The 24,590-nt window shown below is 40.9% G+C and overlaps 5 protein-coding genes across 9 annotated transcripts; 1 reads left to right on the plus strand and 4 right to left on the minus strand.

The window, feature by feature from the left end:
- Nucleotides 1–1,751: 1,751 nt before the first annotated feature.
- Nucleotides 1,752–7,787, minus strand: LOC4343619 (uncharacterized). Of its 4 annotated transcripts, none has more exons than XR_010742535.1 (16): nucleotides 7,568–7,787; nucleotides 6,831–6,930; nucleotides 6,593–6,712; nucleotides 6,482–6,517; nucleotides 6,232–6,366; nucleotides 5,978–6,061; nucleotides 5,796–5,904; nucleotides 5,548–5,649; nucleotides 5,111–5,227; nucleotides 4,981–5,034; nucleotides 4,708–4,774; nucleotides 3,880–3,933; nucleotides 3,033–3,119; nucleotides 2,534–2,599; nucleotides 2,410–2,439; nucleotides 1,752–2,123 (listed from the first exon to the last, which is right to left on the minus strand). XR_010742535.1 is itself a non-coding variant. In XM_015791494.3 (16 exons), the coding sequence occupies exons 3-16, from the start codon at nucleotides 6,680–6,682 to the stop codon at nucleotides 1,992–1,994; spliced, it is 1,173 nt and encodes a 390-aa protein (XP_015646980.1). In that variant the 5' UTR covers nucleotides 6,683–6,712; nucleotides 6,831–6,930; nucleotides 7,568–7,787; the 3' UTR covers nucleotides 1,752–1,991. The 4 variants fall into 4 exon arrangements, 2 of the variants coding, with proteins under 2 accessions (XP_015646980.1, XP_015646981.1); XM_015791494.3 differs by having other exon boundaries at nucleotides 5,796–5,914; XR_010742536.1 differs by lacking the exon at nucleotides 6,831–6,930.
- A 315-nt stretch (nucleotides 7,788–8,102) lies between these two features.
- LOC4343620 (small ribosomal subunit protein uS17) lies at nucleotides 8,103–9,970 on the minus strand. Its single transcript, XM_015791498.3, has 6 exons — nucleotides 9,883–9,970; nucleotides 9,334–9,374; nucleotides 9,146–9,246; nucleotides 8,669–8,813; nucleotides 8,518–8,607; nucleotides 8,103–8,372 (listed from the first exon to the last, which is right to left on the minus strand). The coding sequence occupies exons 1-6, from the start codon at nucleotides 9,892–9,894 to the stop codon at nucleotides 8,276–8,278; spliced, it is 486 nt and encodes a 161-aa protein (XP_015646984.1). The 5' UTR covers nucleotides 9,895–9,970; the 3' UTR covers nucleotides 8,103–8,275.
- A 735-nt stretch (nucleotides 9,971–10,705) lies between these two features.
- LOC9271697 (small ribosomal subunit protein uS17) lies at nucleotides 10,706–12,723 on the minus strand. Its single transcript, XM_015791496.3, has 6 exons — nucleotides 12,595–12,723; nucleotides 11,928–11,968; nucleotides 11,743–11,843; nucleotides 11,296–11,440; nucleotides 11,121–11,210; nucleotides 10,706–10,975 (listed from the first exon to the last, which is right to left on the minus strand). The coding sequence occupies exons 1-6, from the start codon at nucleotides 12,604–12,606 to the stop codon at nucleotides 10,879–10,881; spliced, it is 486 nt and encodes a 161-aa protein (XP_015646982.1). The 5' UTR covers nucleotides 12,607–12,723; the 3' UTR covers nucleotides 10,706–10,878.
- Nucleotides 12,724–12,819: 96 nt separating this feature from the next.
- On the plus strand, nucleotides 12,820–17,415 carry LOC4343622 (uncharacterized). 2 transcript variants are annotated; one of them, XM_015789106.3, is made up of 10 exons: nucleotides 12,985–13,160; nucleotides 13,284–13,501; nucleotides 14,150–14,221; nucleotides 14,444–14,533; nucleotides 14,705–14,747; nucleotides 15,162–15,268; nucleotides 15,859–15,954; nucleotides 16,554–16,744; nucleotides 16,830–16,899; nucleotides 17,003–17,415. In XM_015789106.3, exons 2-10 carry the CDS (start codon nucleotides 13,298–13,300, stop codon nucleotides 17,108–17,110), a joined length of 981 nt encoding a protein of 326 aa, XP_015644592.1. In that variant the 5' UTR covers nucleotides 12,985–13,160; nucleotides 13,284–13,297; the 3' UTR covers nucleotides 17,111–17,415. The 2 variants fall into 2 exon arrangements, with proteins under 2 accessions (XP_025883044.1, XP_015644592.1); XM_026027259.2 differs by lacking the exon at nucleotides 14,705–14,747 and having other exon boundaries at nucleotides 12,820–13,160.
- A 2,122-nt stretch (nucleotides 17,416–19,537) lies between these two features.
- LOC4343623 (uncharacterized) lies at nucleotides 19,538–23,584 on the minus strand. The gene is made up of 5 exons (XM_015789642.3): nucleotides 23,226–23,584; nucleotides 22,466–22,515; nucleotides 21,400–21,477; nucleotides 20,627–21,200; nucleotides 19,538–20,332 (listed from the first exon to the last, which is right to left on the minus strand). Exons 1-5 carry the CDS (start codon nucleotides 23,457–23,459, stop codon nucleotides 19,784–19,786), a joined length of 1,485 nt encoding a protein of 494 aa, XP_015645128.1. The 5' UTR covers nucleotides 23,460–23,584; the 3' UTR covers nucleotides 19,538–19,783.
- Nucleotides 23,585–24,590: the final 1,006 nt, after the last annotated feature.

Here is a 24,590-nt window from a genome sequence, read left to right on the forward strand (position 1 = left end):
TTGAATTCCTCTGATACCTATATATCGTTTGTTGTAATATCTAAGTTTCATGTATTAGTATTAACTAACTTCTAACTTTTAGTCAGGATTATCCATGAAATTTGATTCTTTGTTGCCTTTCAAAGATGCTCATCCCCCTCACCCCCCTCACCCTCTAACTCCTTCATTGTCGACTGGTTGTTTTATCTTTTTGTTATAATCGAGATTATCCATAAAGCTACATCTATTATTCCCTCCACCTCTCCCCCCTATCCCTCAAACTCCTACTCCACTGACCTTTTTTAATATTACATTGCAGATTTGCAGTAGTTGCCATTTGAGGCTTCTACTCTCCCAGTCTGCTAGTTGCTCCTCGAAACACATATTGATCGAGATAGATAAAGATCATATATCTTTAAAGTCACATGACTTTTGTTATGACATGTGGACCTGATGACCTATGGATCCACAAGTTAGCAACAAAAAGACACCAAGTCAAAGTGAGTTGGAAGGTAGATGACCTTGATATCTCATGTAGCTAACTCACAATAGCAAAAGCTATGGCATATGTAGAAAGGAAATGTTGGAACATACATTCAAGCACCACTATTCAAGCTTGGTAAAAATCTGTCCATTTCACTGCCGTTCTTTTTCTATCAATGCATACATTCAAGCATGTTGAAACATATTTATTCACAAAAAAAAATAGTACCTAAAAAGCCACGAGTGCACAATAAAAAAGAAAAAAAATGATTATAGAAAGATTTTCTGTTTTCCTTTGAAATGGAATCATGGGAAGTTCAAAGCAGCAAGACAAGCGTAGCTGTAGAGAGAAGAAAAACCAACACAACAATTGTACTACATGACCCTGCATGATCGACAAGCGAGCAACTAATTCTACTAATCTGACATGCTAACAGCATCGCACGTTTTTCGTCTTGTCTCCGCTTATATTAGGCCCAACGACAGCGGATCCGAATAGCAGCCGTGTAGCGTCGTGGGACAGGGAAGGAGTTGAGCAGCTGAAGGTCCTATCAGATTCAGTTTCAGCTTTGGAGAGGATGTAACAGGGTTTACGATTTCGAAATGGTCTTCCGTTTTGAACTCTGTGGCGAAATAACGGTTTTCGCGAAATCCGATAGATTCCAAACAAATTTTATAAACCAAAATTTGAATACAAATTCCCTGAGTTTACCGATAAGCTCATGAAAACCGAGGGCTTTGGCGAAATTCTGAGCGAAATCACTGAAATTTCAATCCGTATCTAGAAAAGGAGGTAAACTGAAATTCTTTTCCTTTTTTATTTCATTATTTTTTCCTTTCCTACTATAAATTTCAGTAAATACATGGAATACAACAATTTTTTCGAAAATTTATATCCCAATAGATTCTATGAATATCACACTATTTATAAGATTTTATTTGATTTTTTCTTTTTTATCAATTTAAATTTGAATTTGGATGAAACTCATAGAAATCTCAGACGGCTTCTGCTTTCGAGCCTCAACAAAACCTCGAAATTTCGCGGAATTCAACCGATTTTTGTCAGAACCTGGACGTAATAGACCACGCTAGCAAAATCCCCATGTCTGGAACCAGCCACAGTACCACACGAAGGGCATGTTTGGTTTTGGTTGGTTGATAAAACTTTGTTACATAGGCACGCTATAATTCCTTAAGCGAGTCACTGCCATAACTGTGGTTTGCCGCACCAGTCATAGACCTAGACCTATTTCTTTGCCAAACTTTGTTAGCTACAATTTCAAGCAAGATTTGACAAAAGATAGTGTGTTAATATGTGGAAATGAACCAAACATGTCCATACAACCAAACTTTTCCTGCTCAAACTTTTCGGGAGTTTCGTCATGTGTTACCTTAAAAAAACTGTAGATACCACCTGTAAAGAATTCATAAATTTTCTACACATAATGTGGCGACCGAAAACTCTACGCTCCAAAACTGGTGTTGCAAAAGAAAAAAAAATACAAATCATGATCGAAACACTCGCTAACCTATTGTCTATCAGTTCTCTTCCTTTTTCTTCGTGGGCGAGCAAACGGATCGACCCATGCTCTGTCTTCCCTGGTGGCCCGCTCCCAACGCTTCTGGAAATCCCGAAGCTCCGATCGTGAATATCTCCTGACCTACAAGACCAAACAAACCATGGTCATCTTAATGCAAGAGAATAGAATGCTGCATTGATGGGTAAAACTTGTGTATTCTTGAAAAAAAAAATCAAATTATGGTAAACTGCCAAATAATGTTTGACTTGTAGTTTTAACCCAGAGAAATTTTCAGTTTACAAGTGAAATATCAGTGATTATTTAGCTTGTTTCGGTTCCAACTCTTGGTTCTACTGTTTTAGCTTGGGTCATATTTCAAATAAATGCCATATGGAAGCATTCCCCAGATTATAGTTTCTTAGCTTACCTTTGTCCGCATATCAAGGCCTGCCTTCACCTGTTTACAAGTAACGTCATATGCATTATTGAGAGGTTGCATAAAGAAATATAACTACAATGTGTATTCTAAGGATCTGGCAAAGACAGCATACTCTCATCTGTTGTTGCGCTTCTGCAGTTTTCTGGTGAAGTGGATCATTGTTTTTGCCATGGGATCGCTGATTAAATTAATATATGAAACAGTTATTAAGGTGCAATGTAGTGTATATAAGAATTAAGAATGGCATCATCCCTAAATTATATACAAGTATGTTTCTATTGTCACACTTAGTACACTTTCCACCCAATGGTAACTATTAGTCAATCATCACATGCAGCATTTCAGTTATTAGTCCTGTGTGGCTGTGTATTCATGTCACTATGACTTAGCTAGTAAAATATCAATAACAAGGACTTCAACTCCCCAAATTCTTTTTTTAAAAATAAAAGCTATAGCTATATGGATAGGAATATCAGTCAATTAAAACTCAAGAAAGTGAATGAGTGCATCGAAAAAGTTGATGTGTTATCTTCTTATATGTGCCCAAAGGCATTAATATATGGTCTGATAGAGATTGTCGTGCAGTACAAAAATAATAGATCTGTACAAACCTTTACTGAAGGACCTCCCAATGTCTGTACCCCTCGATGAACTATGTATTCACTATCAACTACTCCAATGTTCTTTGTTCTGTCACCCTAAAAATGATGAAAAAGGAAGTATGGTTGGTGGTAAGGTTAAGGTAAAAGTATTATTACAGTGAAACATCACTTAAGGAAATGAAGAATTAAGGAAAATATATGACTATTCCTCTAATAAAACTTCACAAAAGAAATTTCGAGACATGAACTACAACCCTGCATTGCCAATGCCCACGTGTAGCCAAAGAAATCCTACCTTTTTATAAAGTTACATCCTAAAGCTCAACATGCAAAGATGCCACATTATCATCCACTAACAATTATTACATCTTAAACCTCATGCAAGCATGTTATATTATCTATATAATTTGTTAAATTCTAGAGCTCTAAAATGCAAACATTTAAATCATCATCCCACATAATTCACATAATATTTCAATATATATCTCCATCATTTTTTACAATATCCTATATATCTACACAGTTCATCCTCACCCTCACTTAGCTAATGTTATTTCTCTCTTCGCTCATAAGCCATATCACCTTAATTGTTTCTAGCTCTTATATGATTATTCTATGGTCCAAATTATATCCCTCCTTTTTCCTCTCATAAAGCCATATCACCTTACTTTTACATTTGGATCATCATTACCATTTAAATTATCATAAATCACATTAACTTATATAAGCTTATGTGGTCTAGCTATCTTACACATTATTTCTACTTATTATCATACTAAACTCGTGCAGTAACACACGGGGTTTCACCTAGTTTAACTATAAAGAATTCCACATCTATTTAAAAGCAACATCAAACCTGAGCACAGTACCCAAATTTGTAATCAATGCCCCATCCGTGGATAAGATCATTCTGCAAAAAATGAAACATATATATATTAGTGGCTGCAATATAGTCCACAAAAGTCATTTAGGTTAAAGACAAAATGTAAGTTTCAGATTGTGGTAACCAGGTAAATTGACGGGGGTGTTTTTTGCCAAAAAAAAAAACCAGGTTGATCATATATTAATTCCTTATGGCAACAAGTCATTTTATCTACAATAAACTATGAACTTATAATGGATTGGTCCCTTTTCCTCACAACTGCAGCATTAGCAATCCGGGGACTATGTAAAGCTAAGAGAACTAGAACCACATAAATAAATATGATTCAAAGCATTTTGTGAGTAATGTGGAAAAACGGAGACTTAACTTTTTTTAGAATAAACGGATCCAATAAAACAAGTTGCTATAAGCCTATAACAGCTCTTTCCGCAGTTTTTTTTTTGGCAACTTTTTCCTCCCTCCCTCCCTCCTTCCCCTATCATCCAAGATTTGATATTTACATGTTTGAGCAGAACTATTCTGCCAAAAGGGGATAAAAGGATGCCATTCAGGCCCTGAACGGTCCTTTTTGTATACTAAAAAACAGTCCTGATCACTTTGCCCAATATGGCTTGATGTTCATAGGATGGGTCACTGGCTCAAAATTTTAACATTGAATGGGTCTCTGAGGTCTATTCCATCTTGTAATACCCCTGGCCGAATTAAGCACTCAGAAGGACAGTTTTATAGCCAGGTTCAATTATACATTCAAATATGAGACATGGTCAGAATCTCATTGCTATTGAAAGATACAACCATTACCTGGATAAGATGCCAAGCACATCGCCAAGCAGATCTCGAGAAAACTGGTGCCATGCCCTCAACCCATCTATAGATGATATAATCGTTACACCAAGCAGAAATATGATCTAGGTTTGTTGCTAAATGCTAGGTAACAGAAATGTAGTTACTGTGTTTACTGTGCAGTAAGACAATACTATTGAACTGCACTAGACCAAACAGTAACCAATGCAAACAGTTACCCAGCGAAGTAGCTGTCATATAATGAGAAATAACTCAAGAAAGAAGACATACCCAGAACAAGGCGGTCCCTCTTTTGCACAATCTTTGTTTCCCCGATTAACTTTTCTATCAAAGTGCATATGTTGTTTGATTTAGTCAACAAATCAATAATAAAAAAAGTTGCAGCACATGAAAAAGTTACCTGTGGAAACTCCACCCCTTTTTACGAACAGTTATCCGATGATGAATTTCAGACAATTTAGGATCAAGACCTGGTTGAGATATCTCTAGCCCTTCTGATTTAACTATATTCAAGTACCTGCATGAAATTCATGCGTTAGCACAATTGTTGCATAGCATAAACTAAAATACTCGAGAAGAAAATTAGCATAAGATCACATTATTGCCAAGATTAACTTTTGCAGCCTAACACATACCAGTCAGTCAGTAGTTGATTCTTACATTTAAAAGATGCACTGATAATTTTATACAAAGTTTCTTGAACCAGGATTACGGGATTCAGTACATTGTACTAGGAATGATTCAGCACTTCAGTATGTCTAACCTCAACATCATTTATACAACAGCTAGGCAATGTGAGGCTCAAAATCAACATCAAGTATTTATGAAATACCATACCTCCTTGGGTGAAAGTTATCTACTTCCAGATCTTCATCCCAAAGAAATATATACTCGTACATGGAGACAACAGAAGGATGGAGGAATCTTTTTGCAAACCACCTAAAAAATAGATGCCTCATTATCTTATCTTGAATTAAGACGACACCAGATCAGTAGAAATCGCAAGGTGAAGCAAAGTATATTCAACAGCAAGAGCACTCAAAGTCAGGCTCTTCTCACAGAGGAAGGGCAGAAAGATGCCATACCATTTTGTCTGGTTAGAAGCAGCTATATGTATCACACTTTTGCTCCAAGGTAGATCGTTCCACCCATCAACATTACCATCGTAGTGGAACAACATAACTGTAAAATTCTCTGGAAGAAACTGAACATTCAAGAGTTACCATCATGAGGAAACTATCACTTCCTGAGGTAGCAAATTAAGTACCTTCTTCATAATAGCATCCACACTTCTTTTCTGATCTATACCAGCAGGGATGGCAAGCAAGCACCGATCCTTCTGGCTAGAATCCTGTGGAGCCAAAATTCGCAGAGCGTCAGATAACTAGATATTCAGGCCTCGTACTCAGAAAGGTGGAGCAACTAAAGCCTGCTTTATGTATGAAAACTGAAATAGAACCAACAAATATATTGTACTGAGCAACACACTGTATACAAGAATAGGCTTGGTTTTCAAATTACCTTTGATTGCGCACTTCTTGTGAGCCATAATGGCTTCAACTCCATGTCAGAGTAAGGTTCCACTATACCATGGGGTAAAAAACCAACCCTATTGGCAGATCTTTTAGACACCTTAGAAGACACTTTGTCAGACACCTAAATATTTACATAGAAGACAAAATCAGCGTCCCAGCAACAAATGAAAATATGCTTCCAGATTAACATAGCACAAAGTTCTTTTCCTTCTAGTGGAGCTGATTGGTTTACATACCGTAATTGTATCAAATGGACGGGATTTTGCTTCCAACTGCAACAACCCATAATAAGGTCAGTCATATCTGTCAAGCAAACTACAGGGAGACATTTCGTAGATGAGTGTTACCTTTGTCTGTTTATGTTGGTAACTCGCCATGTTATAAACCAGAAATAAAATGATCAAGCAAAGAATCAGCAGATGCAACCGCAGTCTCATCTTAGAACAGCTATCTCTCCCGCTACCATTCTGTGGAATCAAGTGGGTAGTATCATCATTCATTACTTTGCATTGAGCCAGCTTAGAGAGTTCGGCAAGCATATACTTCACCAGAAATGAACAAATAAAACAGCACAAGCGAACTCACCTTATCCACAAGGCACTACTATCTAAAATTCTAAATATGTGGAATAAAGGCGGACTGTCTCATGACATCAAGAAGAAAGGTCTGATAAATTCATAGCATCCTGTATGCAGAGAAAAAAAAGTCAGATTTTCTCTTTTGGGGTAAAAACATGACCCGCATGATCCCTAGTGGTCCCTCACAGAGAAATGCATAGGCATGAGGCGTACATAAATTTGGATGCATACCTCACGAACCAAAAGGAGGGAAGAAAACAAGAAAAGTAGTATACTCCAGCTTTAGCATCTGCTTTCCCGTGGATTGCTGGTAAAAAAAAGGGGGGGGGGGGGGTGGAAATTCGAGGAAGCGGACATAAACGGGAAAACTGAAAAATCTAATGTACGCGTCATGCGTGATTCGCGATGCGATACGATTTGCAGTTGCTCTTTACTGGAGCCTGAGGATGGCACAAGCACAAGATGCGCGATGAAGCATGGGTGGGAATGATAATGCATCGGCGACTAGACTAGGGGAAAAAAAAGCGTGCTATGCTTGATGACGAAATGACGTTCGACAGTTCGATCCTCCACTCGCAGCTTCGCGAGCGCTCGCCGCCGTCGCCGGGGGCTCGCTGGGATTACTCCCAATCAAAAGCGGAGGCAAATCTCACGAGCACGCGATCGGATAGCAGATACCTCCGAACCCCACGCAGCAGAACGATCTAGGATTCGTGCGGAGAAGGGGACAACTGAGGAACTTACCGCCGTGGCCGCTGCGGCGGACGCGTCTGCAGGAGGAGCCGGAGCCGAGGATCGGCGGAGGCGGCGGAGCGCGTTAATGGCCGCCGGTGCTGTGTTAGTGGTTGGGAAGAGAAAAAATGTTTTTCCAGGGGAGACCGGAGGGATTGGGAAAGGGGGGCGGGTGGCACACCGCACACCACACTGGCACGAGCACGGGGGCGCGGGCGGAATGGAGCAACGCAACGAGGCAGCGCGCGGCGGGGGTCAGAGGAGGGGGCACGGGTGGCGCCTCGCCCAGATTCCACCGGATTCCACCGCCCACACCCCCCTCGCCTCGCGGCGAAGATGTCAGGTCCATTGATAAACTTATAAGATTCAAGCCTTGTCAAAAAAACTGAATTAGGTCAGGTTTGGGTTTGGGAAAACCTTATTCAGAATCTCAGTCATGCACAGGCACAGCATATCCACCAATACTCTTTCGAAGAAACACAACAAACAAGCGTCAACACATAGCCAGCCAGGAAAATCAAGGATCACAGCATATCGAGCATTAACAGGCATCTTAACAAAACTTTGCATAGAGTAGATTCCATAAAACACGTTCTGATGATAAGACTTCGTTTTGTTGGGAACAATATCCAAATCGATAGGGTCAAAACACCAGCCCTGCCAGGACTTCAAGCAAAAGGATCTGTCTATAAACTACCCATGAATAATGCGAGTACAAGCTCATGCTGCGGTGAAGGCCTTCTTGCCGCCGCTGCCGCCGGTGGATCCAGCTGGGATGACCTTCAGGACGTTGAACCTCACAGTTTTCGACAGCGGCCTGTTGAAAATGCAGAAATTGTACTTCAGCAACCAAATCTCATAGTACTAGCTGGGTGAACTGATAATGTTTGAACTAATAGCACCTCTGTTATTTAAGATGATTCTAAGGAGTCAAAAACTAAGGTATGGGAGTTAAGTTTTACCTGCACTGGCCAATGATGACATGGTCACCTTCCTTGACACGGAAGCATGGGGAGACGTGAGCCGGAATGTTGGAATGCCTCTTCTCATACCTGCAACCCAAGTCAGAAAAAGGAAAAGAAACATAAGTAGAATCCATAATTGTTTACTTGCCTCTGATATTTCTTCACAAAGTGGAGGTAGTTCCTGCGAACAATGATAGTCCTGTTCATCTTAGCACTATGGCATGTTCCGGCAATGATTCTGCCTCTGATAGAAACAGTTCCAGTGAATGGGCACTTCTTATCAATGTATGTCCCTGCAAGGAATTGTAATTAATCAACTGCTCAGTACTTGAAAGAATTAGCATAAAAGAAATAGCATTATTCAGCTGCATTTAAATTACTAGTCAAACATACCAGCAACAGTGTATCAAAAGAATTTAAGAAATACTGTTAACTGATGACAGGCAACGATTCTTTCAGAAACAATTTTTAATGTTCATAATGCACTACAAATCACTTCAGTGGTAACAGTAAAACAAACCATAATTCTTCTCTACAGCACACAAAAGATAGTAAGCAAGAATCTAAAATGTAATGAATTGGAATTCTGGTAACAACTAAACAAAGAAGCAAGACTCTATTGTACCTTCAATTGCTTCCCTGGGAGTCTTGAAGCCAAGGCCAATGCTCTTCCAGAAACGGTTGCCACCCTTACCTGGCTTCTTACCCTTGCCAGACTTCTTTGAGCTAAAATCAAGCAGAAAAACATTGTCAAGACGTGTGAATTGCTCACAGAATAGTACATAATTGATTGAAGGAGCAGCAGAACCCTACCTGAGGAAAACCTTTGGCTGCTTCAGGAATGCCTTCTCAGTCTGCACAACAGGAATGGATGTAAAACATCAATACTACACAAAATCTGCTAGAACCACCTGCATCACTCGTTTGCATGAACAAATGGGAAACAAGATAACAAACCTATATCTAACTCTCTAACAGATAAGCTCCACACTAACCACAAAACTGCACCTGGCATTTGCTACCATGAACATGGCTCACAAGTCACAACATATCAAGTGAGAGTTGAGAATGGTACTATGCAAACCCACCGCCCAACTACTCCCACATCTAACAAGAAAACCTCAACAAACTCATGAGACTAGGCTAGAACCCCAAATCAAATCTATAATCGACAATAATGACCAACATACTGATGTGCAAGGCTACCAAACCAGTTTTCCCTCCCTACAATTCCAGGCCAAATCACGCAATACCACTGAGCAACACCGACAAGAAGATCCGAGTCACATAACAAGGACACCATAGAACTGACCCTAAGCAAGCGACGGAGAAGCTCGAGGGTAAGACTGGGAGGAGCCTTACCTGCTCAGCCATGGCTGCCGCGGAGGGGTATCGACCGGCGGGCGGGCGGCGGCGGCGGCGCGCGGGGGATCCGGAGAGGCGGGAGGGCAGGGGAGTGGAGACGAGGCTTTGCTAAGAAGGAGGTGGCGGCGCGGAGGCAAACCCTAGCGATGCAGATACACCCCTCTCTATATGGGCCGTAAACATCGGCCCAAGAAGGCCCAAACTCCGGCCGGGAAGAAGCTCAGAGCGGTGTTCTTGCAGCTTTACCACTAACAATCATCACCCCAACCTGCACTTCGTGCGAATTAAACTTCAAGCATTACTCATTTGATGGATCGTCTATGCTAAAAAAAAATGGCAGTGATTTCTCGTTAATTTGTGGTCGATCGCATCGTCTTGGAGTGCAAGACTGTAGCAGTTATACGAGACTGAACATTTTTCGTTGATCTGAACTCTAATTCTCTGAAGGACAAAGGTGAACATTTCAGAGTTGTGTTTGATTGTGAAACGTAAATGGTGTACCAGGCTAACATTTCAGATATTCGAACATTTCAGAGTTGTGTTTGATTGTGAAATGTAAACGTTGTACCAGATATTAGCATCCTCCCAAAGCTTAGGTGCGATAGGAAGATGTCAGGTCCATTGATAAACTTATAAGATTCAAGCCTTGTCAAAAAAACTGAATTAGGTCAGGTTTGGGTTTGGGAAAACCTTATTCAGAATCTCAGTCATGCACAGGCACAGCATATCCACCAATACTCTTTCGAAGAAACACAACAAACAAGCGTCAACACATAGCCAGCCAGGAAAATCAAGGATCACAGCATATCGAGCATTAACAGGCATCTTAACAAAACTTTGCATAGAGTAGATTCCATAAAACACGTTCTGATGATAAGACTTCGTTTTGTTGGGAACAATATCCAAATCGATAGGGTCAAAACACCAGCCCTGCCAGGACTTCAAGCAAAAGGATCTGTCTATAAACTACCCATGAATAATGCGAGTACAAGCTCATGCTGCGGTGAAGGCCTTCTTGCCGCCGCTGCCGCCGGTGGATCCAGCTGGGATGACCTTCAGGACGTTGAACCTCACAGTTTTCGACAGCGGCCTGTTGAAAATGCAGAAATTGTACTTCAGCAACCAAATCTCACAGTACTAGCTGGGTGAACTGACAATGTTTGAACTAATAGCACCTCTGTTATTTAAGATGATTCTAAGGAGTCAAAAACTAAGGTATGGGAGTTAAGTTTTACCTGCACTGGCCAATGATGACATGGTCACCTTCCTTGACACGGAAGCATGGGGAGACGTGAGCCGGAATGTTGGAATGCCTCTTCTCATACCTGCAAGGTGGGAGGTTTGCACCCTATGTTAGAACGGAGAAAAGGAAAGGAAACATAAGTATATAATCCATGGTAGTTTACTTGCCTCTGATATTTCTTGACAAAATGGAGGTAGTTCCTGCGAACAATGATAGTTCTGTTCATCTTGGCACTGTGGCATGTTCCAGCAATGATTCTGCCTCTGATAGAAACAGTTCCAGTGAATGGGCACTTCTTGTCAATGTATGTCCCTAGAAAGAATTGCAGTTAATCAACTGTTCAATACTTAAAACAAATAGTAGCATTTATCTCAGGTCTGTAATATTCAGATGAATTTAAATTGCTAGTCAAACATACCGGCAATAGTAGTGTATAAAAACAACTTAACAAATACTGTCAATGCATGACAAACAACTGTTCTTTCAGTGACAATTTTAAAGTTAACGCACTACAAATCATTCAGTGGCTACAGTGAAAACACCAAAGTTCTTCTGTACAGCATACAACTTTTAGACAGAATCAGCTAAACAAAGAGGCAAATAACCTATTGTACCTTCAATTGCTTCCCTGGGGGTCTTGAAGCCAAGGCCAATGCTCTTCCAGAAGCGGTTGCCACCCTTGCCTGGCTTCTTACCCTTGCCAGACTTCTTTGAGCTAAAATGAAGCAGAAAAACATCGTTAAGACATGTGAACTGCTCACAGAATACATAAAGCATTGAAAGAGCAGAAGAACCCTACCTGAGGAAAACCTTTGGCTGCTTCAGGAAAGCCTTCTCAGTCTGCACAACAGAAATGGATGAAAAACATCAACACTCTACACAACATAGCTAGAACCACTTGCATCACTTATTTGGATTGAACAAATGGGAAACAAGAATACAAATCTGTATCTAATTCAGTAGCAGATAAGCTCCACATCAACCATAAAAGAGGTTAAAACGTGACAAACACACAACTGCAGCATCACGAATATTAAGCACAGACCTATCATTCGTTACCATGAACACGGCAGCGGTAATGAACCCAAACATCGAATACATCCACGGTTGCGTTAATCTATTGGAACATCTCAGCAAAACTTCGATCCAGTAACTATATCTCAGCAAAACTTCGATCCAGTAACCCAAAACTTCTATTGCTAATTTAACACGAGAGAATTACGAGTGCGGATATAACAAACCCACCGTTCAACAAATCCACATCTAACAAGAAGACCTCAACAAATTCATGACACTATCACACTAACTTTCCATCGCTAGCGTTCCAGCCCAAATCACGAGAACTGAGAAATCGAGTCTCACATCGCAACACGCGCATCACATGGCAACGTGCCCCCACCTAGAACTGACTCCTATAGCAAGCGACGGAGAAGCTCGACGGAAGAACAGGAGGTGCCGGGCCTTACCTGCTCAGCCATGGCTGCGGGGCGAGGGTGACGACCGGCGAGTCGGCGGCGGCGGCGGCGGCGCGGGGAGTGGAGGCGAGGCTTGCGAAGGAGGATGCGGCGGCGCGGAGGTAAACCCTAGTGAGCCACTCTTTATAGCGCAGCGCCGCGGGTGTCAAATATGCAGATACACCCCTCCCTTTACGGGCCACAAAACCTCAAGCCCAATAAGGCCCAAACTCCGGGCCATCACGGATCTACATGGGTCCTCGGCCCGTGTACGCAACCTCCGCTTCATCACGCCCGTTCGTCGCGGACGGTGCAATGTGGACCGTCCGATCTCGGCGATCGGTTGATCCTGGCCGTCCGTGTGGCGCCATAGGGGGCGACAGAGGGGATCTCTCTCCCCTCGGCTTTCGCCTCGGCTGCAGTTTCGCATTATTCCGACTTCGCCGTCGTTCTCCTCCCGTCGCGGCGAGCCCACGGCGGCCGCGGCGCCGCCGGAGAGGAGCGGAGAGTGGTGATCCGTCGCGGAATTCGGGTGATCCCTTCCATTTCGTCCTAGTTCGCTCCGTGCTGTATAGCCTGTGAGCAGTCGAATCCCTTATTTTGCTACATGTGTGGAATTGATCGAGTTTGTGTGTTTTTTGATTGGATAATTTTGTGGTTTGGGAAGAAATGGTGATGGTGGTTTCGTTGGTGTTGTGCAGTTGCTGTGGGGATAATGGCGAATCTGCAGCCCTCGCTTTCCATTCCGCCCTCCTTCGCCGGGGCCTCGCCGCCATCGCCTTCTCCGATCGGCGGCGGTGGCGTGGGCGGCGGGGTGGGGCAGCCAGCCAAGGATATGAAGATGGCGTCGGCGGAGCAGCTGGTGCTCGACCTCTGCGACCCCGAGCTTCGCGAGAACGCCCTCCTCGAGCTCTCAAAGGTCCAGCGCGCGTTCTTCTAGGGTTCTATAGCCTACCCTATCTGGGGCACTGGTGGTAATTTGTGGAATTCACACTGCCTGTGGGGGAAGGTTTCGCCTTAGCATTGTGAATGTCAATGGTTTTTTTAGGGTTGGTGAATGGTGATTTGGTGTTAGGGTTACCGTATGGTTGATGCGCATCTATCATGAAATGGGCTATTACACTACGTTTTGATCAAGATAACATTAACATCTCTAATTATTGTGGTCGGTGAAACTTCCCGGCTTCCCGCTAGATTACCATTATTATTGGGTAGCACAATAGCGAATTAGACTCAGTTTATTATGGGTAGCCTTCGAGAGTTCCATTAACTCTTTAAGGCGTTTTACGCTGTAAAGTGTTTATACAGATTACCGCTCATACACACAGACCTGGATTGTAGATTTACCATATTCCAGAGCAGATGGCTTCATTGTCAACAGCAATGTTTTGCTAAAGAAAATTTTAGAACCCTATGTTCTTTGTAGTAACTAATTTAGAAATTTTTGTTTTGTACCTAATTAGTTCTGTAATTTTCCTGATCAAAATAATTGTAGACTTCATGTTCCAGTCATTAACATGATAAGCCAGTTTATTTGGTCAAAAAAAATTCAATCCTTTCTTTTCAGAAAAGAGAGATATTTCAAGATCTGGCCCCACTTCTTTGGCATTCTTTTGGAACAGTTGCTGCACTTCTTCAGGTCTGCATGATTCCCCTGTTCGTATATGTTTACAATTTGCATGCTTGAAGATTAAACTCACAAATAATTTATAGTTTTAATCCTACTCTCAAGTCATCAGTTTGCTGTTGAGGTCAAATATTGTATGCTGTTCAAATTAGCACTTGTTGCTTAGAATCCAAACTTACTCAAATTTCAGCAATCTTACTCACTTGGTGTATCCATACTTGCCAACACATACAGGAAATTGTGTCAATCTACTCTGCACTTTCACCCCCAACATTGTCACCAGGTGCATCGAACCGAGTCTGCAATGCACTTGCACTTCTTCAGGTACATAATCTTATGAAATAGGGCGGTAATGCTGGAAAAGTTGTCTTCTGGTTGCTTGCATTTCATGATGTATTTTACAGTAGAAATTGCCTTTTGAGTTACCCAAGTTGGATTTATGACATAGATTTGCTGATTAACTCTTTCTTTTTTGCTTTTCAAAAATAATTTCAGTGTGTTGCATCTCACCCTGAGACCAGGATCCTTTTCTTAACTGGTAATGGTCATGGTCCTTTGCATGTCTGTCTCTCATATGCGTGTATGATCATGCTTTTGTAATCTATATTTGACGTATCCTAATTCCTAAATGTGTAGTACTAGTGTTTGAAACTCATGAAGATGAAGATAAAGTTGGAGCACGTAAAACAAGATAGCTATTAGCACATGATTAATTAATTTTTAATTATTACAAACTTGACAGATAGATATATTTGATATTTTAAAGCAACATATATATAGAAAGTTTTCGCACGAAACACACGGTTTATTAGTTTGAAAAGCGTGCTAACAAAAATCGAGGTAAAGTCTTAATCTTCATAAGAAAATAACACACTAAAGAACCTTTTAGCTCTTGTTTTTGTTTCTGTGAAAAATTCCATTTCCCTCTCTCATTTTCTTTTGTTCTTTTCAGCTCATATTCCCCTGTACCTGTACCCATTCTTGAATACTACCAGCAAGACAAGACCTTTTGAATACCTGCGACTCACCAGCCTGGGTGTCATCGGTGCACTTGTTAAGGTAATTCATCTATGTAGTTACATGAGTTAATCGTTTAACCAGTGATACGAACATGATATATATTACAATTGACACATTTCAGTAATTCTATTCTGCCATCTTGGCGAAGAGCCATGTTATTATTATTCAGTAGTTAGGCATGAGGCCTTATAAGAATGCATCCTTCTTGTATTAGGCAGAACAGCAGGCATAAATTGTAAGCAAAAGATTTCCAAGATCCTCGTGGTAACCAGCCATTTACTTCTGTTTAGTGGTTTGCCTGGTTCCTGTAGCACTGTAACTACCAAGTATCCATGTTTTTTTTGGGGGGGAATTATGTGGGGTTGTAGAAATTTGAATTAAGTTTGGATGCAAACCAATTTTATATATAAGTAGACACAGAGCTTGGTTATTGGAAACTAGCCCTCTGGCAGGGTTCTGAGGAAAAATGCACAAAACAGAATTTGTAACCTTGTAATATGTTGAATTACTTTGAAACAAACATGTGTACTCTTTGATGTTTTCTACCTTCTTTTTTTCGTGTTGAACTGGTTTTAGATTTTTTTTCCTTCAAATGGAATTAAAGCTTCTTTCACATGTAATACACGCAGGTTGATGATACTGAAGTTATCAGTTTTCTGCTGCAAACTGAAATAATTCCTCTGTGTTTGCGTACCATGGAAATGGGAAGTGAGCTGTCAAAAACTGTATGTCGCTAACCATCTCATGTTTATCTAAATACCATCATCTTTTTCTTCTTTAAGTATGTGATGATGCTGTCTGAAGTTTGTGTGTAATTTTTTTTTTTGTTACCATGAATTGTAGCTTGGCTAGGTTAAAATTTCTGCTACCATGAATAATGATAGCCTGTCCAGGTTAGTGTGAAGTAAGCCACCTGTCATCTTTAGAATCTTCTTATTACAGGCTGCCGCTCATCTTTGGAATTTTCTTGTTCTCAACCAGGCTTCCCTTTGTTAAGCTCAAATGCCACCTTTCGTTTTATAAGCCTAAAAGGTGGATTGTGCTATATGTATTGAGAGGAGGTTGGCAATTTGGCAACTATATGGTGCTGCCACTTTTAATTCCATTTTTTTATGACCCAAACCTAACTGTTTAAACTTGGTAGGTATAGTTAAGTTTGTACACAGGTACACAGGTATAGTTAAGTTGGTAGCTCATGAGGAACTTAAGCTTCTTTTGTTGATGAGAGCTCAAAGTTCAAATGAGGCCAGAAATAAATCTCATTTGCCAAGCTAGGCCTAATGAACCATTATTATTTCACTGATTTAGTCAAATATTTTTGTAGGTGGCCACCTTCATTGTTCAGAAGATTCTCCTCGATGATGTTGGATTGCGCTACATTTGTGCCACTGCTGAGCGTTTCTTTGCTGTAGGCAGTGTTTTAGCAAACATGGTAGTTTCACTTGCTGAGCAGCCTTCCACAAGGTTGCTGAAGCACATTATCCGATGTTACCTTAGGCTGTCAGACAATTCCAGGTCTGTGCTGACATTTGTGTGCTATCAAATTATTTTACTTAAATATTCTGAACAGGCTATTTTTTTCTACGCGGCGTCTATGCAGGGCATGTGCTGCACTACAAACTTGCCTCCCTGACATGCTGAAGGATGGCACGTTCAATAACTGTCTTAGGGTGAGTGATATTAACCCATCAGCTGCCACCAATTTCTTATTCCTGTACTTGATAAATTAATACTAAATGAAAGGTTTGAAACACCAACTTTTGACAACCACAGGATGATCCTACAACAAGGCGCTGGCTCCAGCAATTGCTTCTTAATGTGACAGGCGCAGGCATGGGAGCTGCTCCTCAGCCAGGCCTGGATCACATGATGGGGATATAAATCAGTCTGATTGCTGCAATTCACAACAATAATAACCTTATCTACCCGTGAATTGCAAGTAGGGAAGATCTCCTAGGTATTTAGGCTAGAAATAGGTAGCATGGTTAGTCCAACCTTCGAAAACAAGAGGAACTGTTTGTGTGTTAGTGTCATTGGCTGTTAAGGGTGCTGTGCTTATTCTTTAATGCTGTGGAAACAAGGACAGCAAGAAAGCTCATTTTTATGTTCTTGCACCAGAACTGCTTTTGCTTTGACAGTTCCAACGTTTAAGAAAAAAAGAGGAAGAGCTTAGGTTTGATAATTTATTCCATGAGGAGCATACCCGAAAGAAGACTATGTTGTATGCTGCCTTTGGGTGATGATGTTTAATTGTGGTGTGATGTGCAACCGTTTACAAGTAATGTTTGTACAGGCCAGCCTTGTCGTAGGCTTTGTCTTTGTATATAACTCATGTGTACCTACACCCTCCTAGGTATCCTCTCAAAAACAAAAACAAGTGTACATATTCTGCTAAAATTTAATAAGATGTAGAGTATGGTACTTTATCAAATGACCGTGCTACATCTAGTCAACACCTAGAGCATGATAGATAGAAGTGCGCTCACAATGGAATATATTTATATATTTGAATCCCGCTAGCTTTTAAAGCTTAACATACAAATCTATCAAAATATTTTAAATCACATACAAATATAGCATATCATTTACTATTTAATACATCCTAGAGCTTAATATATAAGCATGTCCCATATCATTTCCACTTTATTTCAATACATATTTATCCATCATTTCTACAATATGTATACATTCATCCGTGTATTTTTCTAGCAAGATGTAAGACATCAACTAATTATTTCACTATAGAAAAGAGGTCATGAATTTGTTGTTGATCTCAAACAGGATTGGGATCCCCTGCAGTAGCTATAGCTGTCCTAGAGCTACTATTGGATCAGAAATTCTTTCCCTGTAGTATTGTAGTAGCAGTTAGTACTACTTAAAACTGATATAGCACATGTCTGGATCGTTGATTGCCTCTCGATCTAATGATGGAAAACGGTCCCAACTGCCTTTGCAGTCTCTACTACGACTGCACCGGATCCTTATGCGTCTCAAATCTATTATTTAGAACGTGTTAAAGGTATAGTCGCATATTACGATACATTCTCCATGATGGGTTGATGGTACACTCACCGGCATGTCTATATGGCCTGCATGTGTAACGGTGATAAGCTCGTGTGTAACGGTATATAGTAGTCATTTAGTGTGTGTACGCGCGTTCCGCATGTGCAGTGAGGATCAAGATTATATGACTTTGTCACTGATATGTGGACCCGATGTTCTCTATGCCCACATGTAAGTGACAAAGGCAGCGTGCATCTGACTGCAGAGGATCTCAATCCGTGCAGTGGTGTGTCTCGCGTAAATACGAAATTAGAAGAAAAAGAAACTACTCCCTCCGTCCAAAAAAAACTCAACCTAGAAGGGACGTGACCCCTCCTAGGACAATGAATCTGGACTGGTGCCACATCCCCTCCCCTTCCAAATTGAGTTTTTTTTAGGACGGAGGGAGTATGTACTAGAAAATGTAGCAAAAGTTACTGCTCCCTCCGTTTCACAATGTAAGTAAGTACTATTTTTTTTTTCTCTTACAAAAGGACAAGGAACACGAATGATGAAACCCCAGATCACCTCCACCTCCACCTCCACCGCCACCTCCCACGGCTGGCTGGCTCCACGTCGGACCCCATCTCTCTCCCACACACACGCCTTCGCATTCGCTGCACCCATGACTCGCGCCGCGCGGTGATTTGCCGTGATGGCGACGGGTGCGAGCCGCCTCGGCGGCTTTTTTTTCTCCTTTTCTTTCTTTTTTTTTGGGCTAGCCGCTGGCGACCGGGTTTTCCGCACGGTTTGTTTGTTGGCTGGCTCCTCCTCGGGCTCGCTGCTTTTGGGCCGGCCCGCCGCGGCCCATCATAACGACATACCGGCCCAATAACATCATCAATCAAAGCACCGGTTCCCTCCCTCCTAAAATAAACAGGAATGAGGAGCCATTTAGATTGTAGCCAAAATAAACCTTACCAAATTTTTAACAATATTGTCAAAATTTTAACATTATTTCTTATGTATTTATTAAAAATTGACAAGAAATTAAATGGATCCACATATTTAACAACTTAAAAAATATAGTATGGTTTAAAATGGCATCAATCCTAAACACGCCTTGAGTAAGTATTGACTGTCGTCTATACAGATGCAGATCATGCAGTTACTGGAGACTGACAGGTACTATACAGATCATGATTCTTGAGCAATGACAAGCCACTGTACATTGTACTGAATATATACCCCTAATAAGTTCAAAATTTGCAGGTAAACTTTCTGCGTTAGTATCATAGCATGCATTTGATCAAGAAACCATCAGCATTGCACAAAGCAAGAGATATACTATATATATCTAAGTTGATAGTTTCTGCCTATAAAAATGTTCTTTCCTATCTGTCCTTTTAAGACAACAACAGGAAATACAGTACTACTCCCTGCTACAACATTCTGATTTCCGACCTAGTCTTTGCCAGGTAACAAGTAAACACTGAAAGAGACGACACTATGTGGTCTAGCTATACGCTGTCTGTACACAGTTTTGTATATTTGGGCATTTTGAGCCGAAGTTCAGCGTCGGGTCCTCTTCCTGCCTTTGTTAGGGCTATCTTGCTGTGCAGCAGCACGCTTCTGCCCATTCTTTGGAGGCCGCCCAACGCCTCTCTTCTTGGCCGGTGGATTTCTCTGCATAGTTTTTACATTAGCTGTCACTGATGAACCACCACGCGATCCCTTGGCCTCACCCTGCTTGACAGTACTTCCAGTCCCCTTTAAAGAAACTTTGCTTCTCTTTGCATCATGAGGCCCATGACTTCCAGGCTGCACGGGTCGGGTGTTCTTCTTCACTAAAGGGGCAGTTGCTGCTCCTGTTACTCCACAACTCTTAGAGGGCATGCTTGCGCTCTCTTGCACTGTTCTGAATGCAATATTTCGAAGTTCAATTGCAGCCATGTGCTCTAACGTAGCCTTTGGATAGAAGGCAAGGACATTATTCACAAACAGTAGAATGTCTCTTAGAAGCTCCTTGGTAGAAGATGTTGCGCCACTCTTGATCTTTGAATGAAGGATACGGAAGTCTATATGCCGGCGAATCATCTTCTTGTATCTAGTCCGCTTCCGCTGCAGGTGTGACAAAAGTGACAAATAAGATAGAATGTAAACATACCAGTGTCTGCTATTTTTTCATCTTGAAATGCATAAACTGCAGAAAGGCACTGAAAGTTTCTTCCAGCACAAACAGTTATATAAACATGTATACTTTATTTTGAAGTCGCTAAAATGGGTTCTAAAAACTCTTAGTATCCACAAAGGTTTCATTTGCTTGATACCCTATCAGAACAAACAGCGTGCAACTCTAATCAATTTTCCATAAGTACAAGACTTGACTGAATTTACAAGATCTATCCATCATACCTGGACATCAAGTCGGCGTTGCAACATATAACAGTCACTTTGAGTAGATATAGTTTTCAAAATCTCTGCCAAGTTTGGTTTTGCTTTCTCAACGACAGACACACCAGATTCTAGATTTGGAGTTTTCAAGCCCTTCTTTGCATAGCCTTCAGAGGAACCATCTGTCTGTATGTGTGATGTAGATGTATTCTCGCCAGCTCTGCAACTATTATCAGCCATCAGAAAAGTCCTCCTATCCCTCACGGCCCTTTTCTTTCTAGAGCCCCAAAGCAAACCATCTTCAGCACAAACCTTTTTTTCAACAAGGGGTTTTACCAAAGCCTCTGCTGAAGTATTGTTCACTTGAATTGAATCAGTATCGCAGTGTTGCACCTTTTCAGATTTCTGACTGTTGCTTGCTTCCTCTGTAAAACTAGCAGCAGATGATCTATCTTTGGACAATGCTTTGCTTGATGAATTGTTATCAGCTGTATTTTCATTATTTGAACATGACTCAGTATGACTAGTGTGACATTCAGAGTTGCCATCATCATGCTTGCTATTGCTGAGGCTTTTGATCATGGACTGCAGGGATCTGGAACAGGAAAAAGGAAACCAGATTTCACATTATGTAAGTGTACAAAAGATGAAAACCAGATGGAATGACCATTTTTCTGAAATCAATAATCATAGGCCTTATATTCAAACTAAATTATTGTGAAATTAAATTTGAAATGCTAAAAAGAAGATCAAGAATTAGACATATACTGAAATGTAACAACATAAACACTAACCCAATAAAATTTTCAGACTTCTTCAGATCATTTCTTAATTCAGCAACTCTCCGCTTACGGAGCTCCTCAAACCAAGCACTGCAAAGAAGCAAGTTGAATGAATATGATATGTTCTATCAATGGCCAACAGGTGAGTTGTTTTACTGCAGAACAAAACACTATGCATACTAGACCACAGCCAGTTGAAATGTCTTGGGTATATTGGCTCTAGGTAAAAGCTGAATATGAGGAGAGTAACTTAAACTCAGCACATCTTATTAAAAGATGTTTAAGAGTTGAATCGACTGTTCAAATTTCAACTACTGCTTTAGGCTACGTTCAAATCAGGAGTTAGGCTGAGCTTATCGGTGGCATTTGAAACGTGGCGAGTCATTAGCACATGATTGATTGACTATTAATTATTAAAATCTTGAAAAATGGATTTATTTTGTTTTTTAAAAAATACTTCTCTATAGCAAGATTTTTTCTTTTTGTAAAATACGCACTGTTCGAACTGTGCCCAACTTGAGAGACTTGCTGTTTCTTTCTTTGAATCTCATGCTGATGATCCCAAAGCTAACTCAACAATGATCAATTGATCATAAAGTATTATCCCTACCTCTACGGCTCTACCCCAGATCCACCAGTGCCCTTGCCCTCATACAACAATTTCTAAAATCTAAGCCAGTTCACTGCTAGACAGCAAAACACCATTTTACCACCAAACTTGTCCTAATTGGAAAACTATATCAGAGAGTAGGAAAAAAATCACCTGCTGTAATTCTAATTGTAGATCCTAGAAATCATAGGCCAACTTAAAGAAGGCAAATAATATAAGGTATAAATCGTGTCTATTTAGCTTTTATGTGCCATGAGACACAAATTATGCATCTTGTGTAATCAGTTTCAGAGTTCATCCAGTTCCCGCATGAAAAATACAATAGGCCAAGACAGGAGACTCAACACAGGTTAAAGTTCAAGGTTAGCAATTTACTAATTTATCGTCACATACTTACTGCAAGACGTTATAAGACTGAATTCATGTGGACAAGCTAGTACAACATAGAAAGAATGATGCAACACTTACTCGCATGCAGAGTAGCGTGCTTGTATCTCTGAAAATTTAGCTTCACATTCCTGCGAACAAGAATGGGTAAGCTCATAATTAGTATGGAACTCTAATATCAAGTAAGCAAATGTCTACCATAACTTCCAGCAGGCATCAGACATGCAGGCGGATAAAATGCATTGCTCCTTTTTGGAAACTAGAAACAATTTGATCTGTAAAACTGATTGTACTAAGCTCCAAAATGTTTCAGACAATGGGCTCAATGCTCTCACATACCCAAACTATTGTAAGAAAGGCATGAGCTAACAACAGCATTCCATCAAATTAGTTTGACGCAAGTGTAAGACGAATCACCCTTGGCATTGCACAAACTGTCAAACTTTGGTATCGAAGCAAGAACAAGGTATGCAATGGGTGCTTTACTGTAAGGCCAATGGCTGTAAGGTTACATTTTCATTCCATTCCCTCGTTGCGAGTCAAAATTACAGCATGTGTTCCTTAACATTTGCTTCATTTTGTTTGGAATGTAAAGCTCATTCCCGTCCAAGCAACACGACCACATATTCTCAGCATCGCTAAAATCACAACCTAAGACCATTTGATGGAAATGTACCAAATCATCCAACGATGATAATACTTAAATTAAGCACCCCTAAATGGCTAAATCCATGCCCTAATGCATAGTATCCTACAACTACCGACAATACAGCCATTGGGCACGACTCATGAGCACTACCACCAGGTTAGGGTTGGAGACGGGGAGGGGGGAAGCACGGACCTCAGGCGAGAAGGCGCACGGCGAGCGGGACCGGACCTCGGCGGCGACGGCGCCCCACGCAACGCCCCCATGGCGGATGACGGCGCTGCCCAGCACCAGCTCCTCCCACGTCCCCCACCCTCCCACCACGCCGCCTCCTCCTCCTCTTCCCCTCGCCTCCTCCTCCCCCTCCTCCTTCTTCACCCCTCCTCCTCCTCCTCCTCCTCCTCCGCCTCCCACCACCACCACCACCATCGGAGACGCTCTCCTTGGTCGTCTCTGGTCTAGGTTATTCCTTCGGCGTGCGGGGGGAGTGGATGGATGAATGCGGCGATCGCGAGGATGACGATAGGCGTGTGGGAGGAGGTCGTCGTCGCGGTGGTTTCTCTCTGTCCGAAGGCGGTTTCTTGTTTCACTTTCGCCGGCTGTTTTTTTGTCTTTTTTTTTTTTTGTTAATCTTTTGGGTTGGGTCGCGTGGTTTTCGGATTTGGACGGATTCTATCTACTGGCTGGCTCTCTCGATAGCAATGAAAATTACTAATCTCGGAGAGGGGGGGAACGTGAGGTGGTGCGGGCCCACGCAGCACTGCAGTGCTTTTGCTTTTGCACGCTTCGCACGTTTTTACTCCTGCAGAGGATAAAACGTACTCCTCGCAGAATACTCGTGTGCTACTGCAAATGTACTATGGGCATTGGATTAGAATGAGTGTCTAAACGTAGACTATTAATAAAACCCATCCATAGTCTTGGACTAATTCGCGAGACGAATCTATTGAGCCTAATTAATCTATGATTAGACTATGTGATGCTACAGTAAACATTCTCTAATTATGGATTAATTAGGCTTAAAAAATTTGTCTTGCAAATTAGCTTTCATTTATGTAATTAGTTTTGTAAGTAGTCTATATTTAATACTCCAAATTAGTGTCTAAATACAGAGACTAAAATTAAGTCCCTGGATCTAAACACCACCTAACTAACTTTTTAACATTTCATTAAATATTTTAAATGTATAGGGTCATCTACAACACCAACTTAATTTCATTAGAAATCAACCATTGAATATATTGAATATTTTTTTATTATACTTATTTTTGGTTGAAAATACTGCTATATTGTTTAACATAAATTTGATTAAACTAAAAAAAAAATCAGTTCGGACAAAAACTAAAACATTTTACAATATGAAACGGTACAATATGAAACGGACAGAGTAATCAAGTTAACAATGCTATGCTAGAAACTTACTAGGGGTGTGTTTAGTTTACGTCAAAATTGGAAGTTTGGTTAAAATTGTAACTATGAAATGGAAAAGTTAAAAGTTTATGTGTGTAAAAAAATTTTAATGTGATAGAAAAGTTGAAAGTTTGAAGAAGAAGTTTGGAA

Source organism: Oryza sativa, chromosome 7 (genome assembly GCF_034140825.1).
Source record: "Oryza sativa Japonica Group chromosome 7, ASM3414082v1".
Classification (NCBI taxonomy): domain Eukaryota; kingdom Viridiplantae; phylum Streptophyta; class Magnoliopsida; order Poales; family Poaceae; genus Oryza; species Oryza sativa.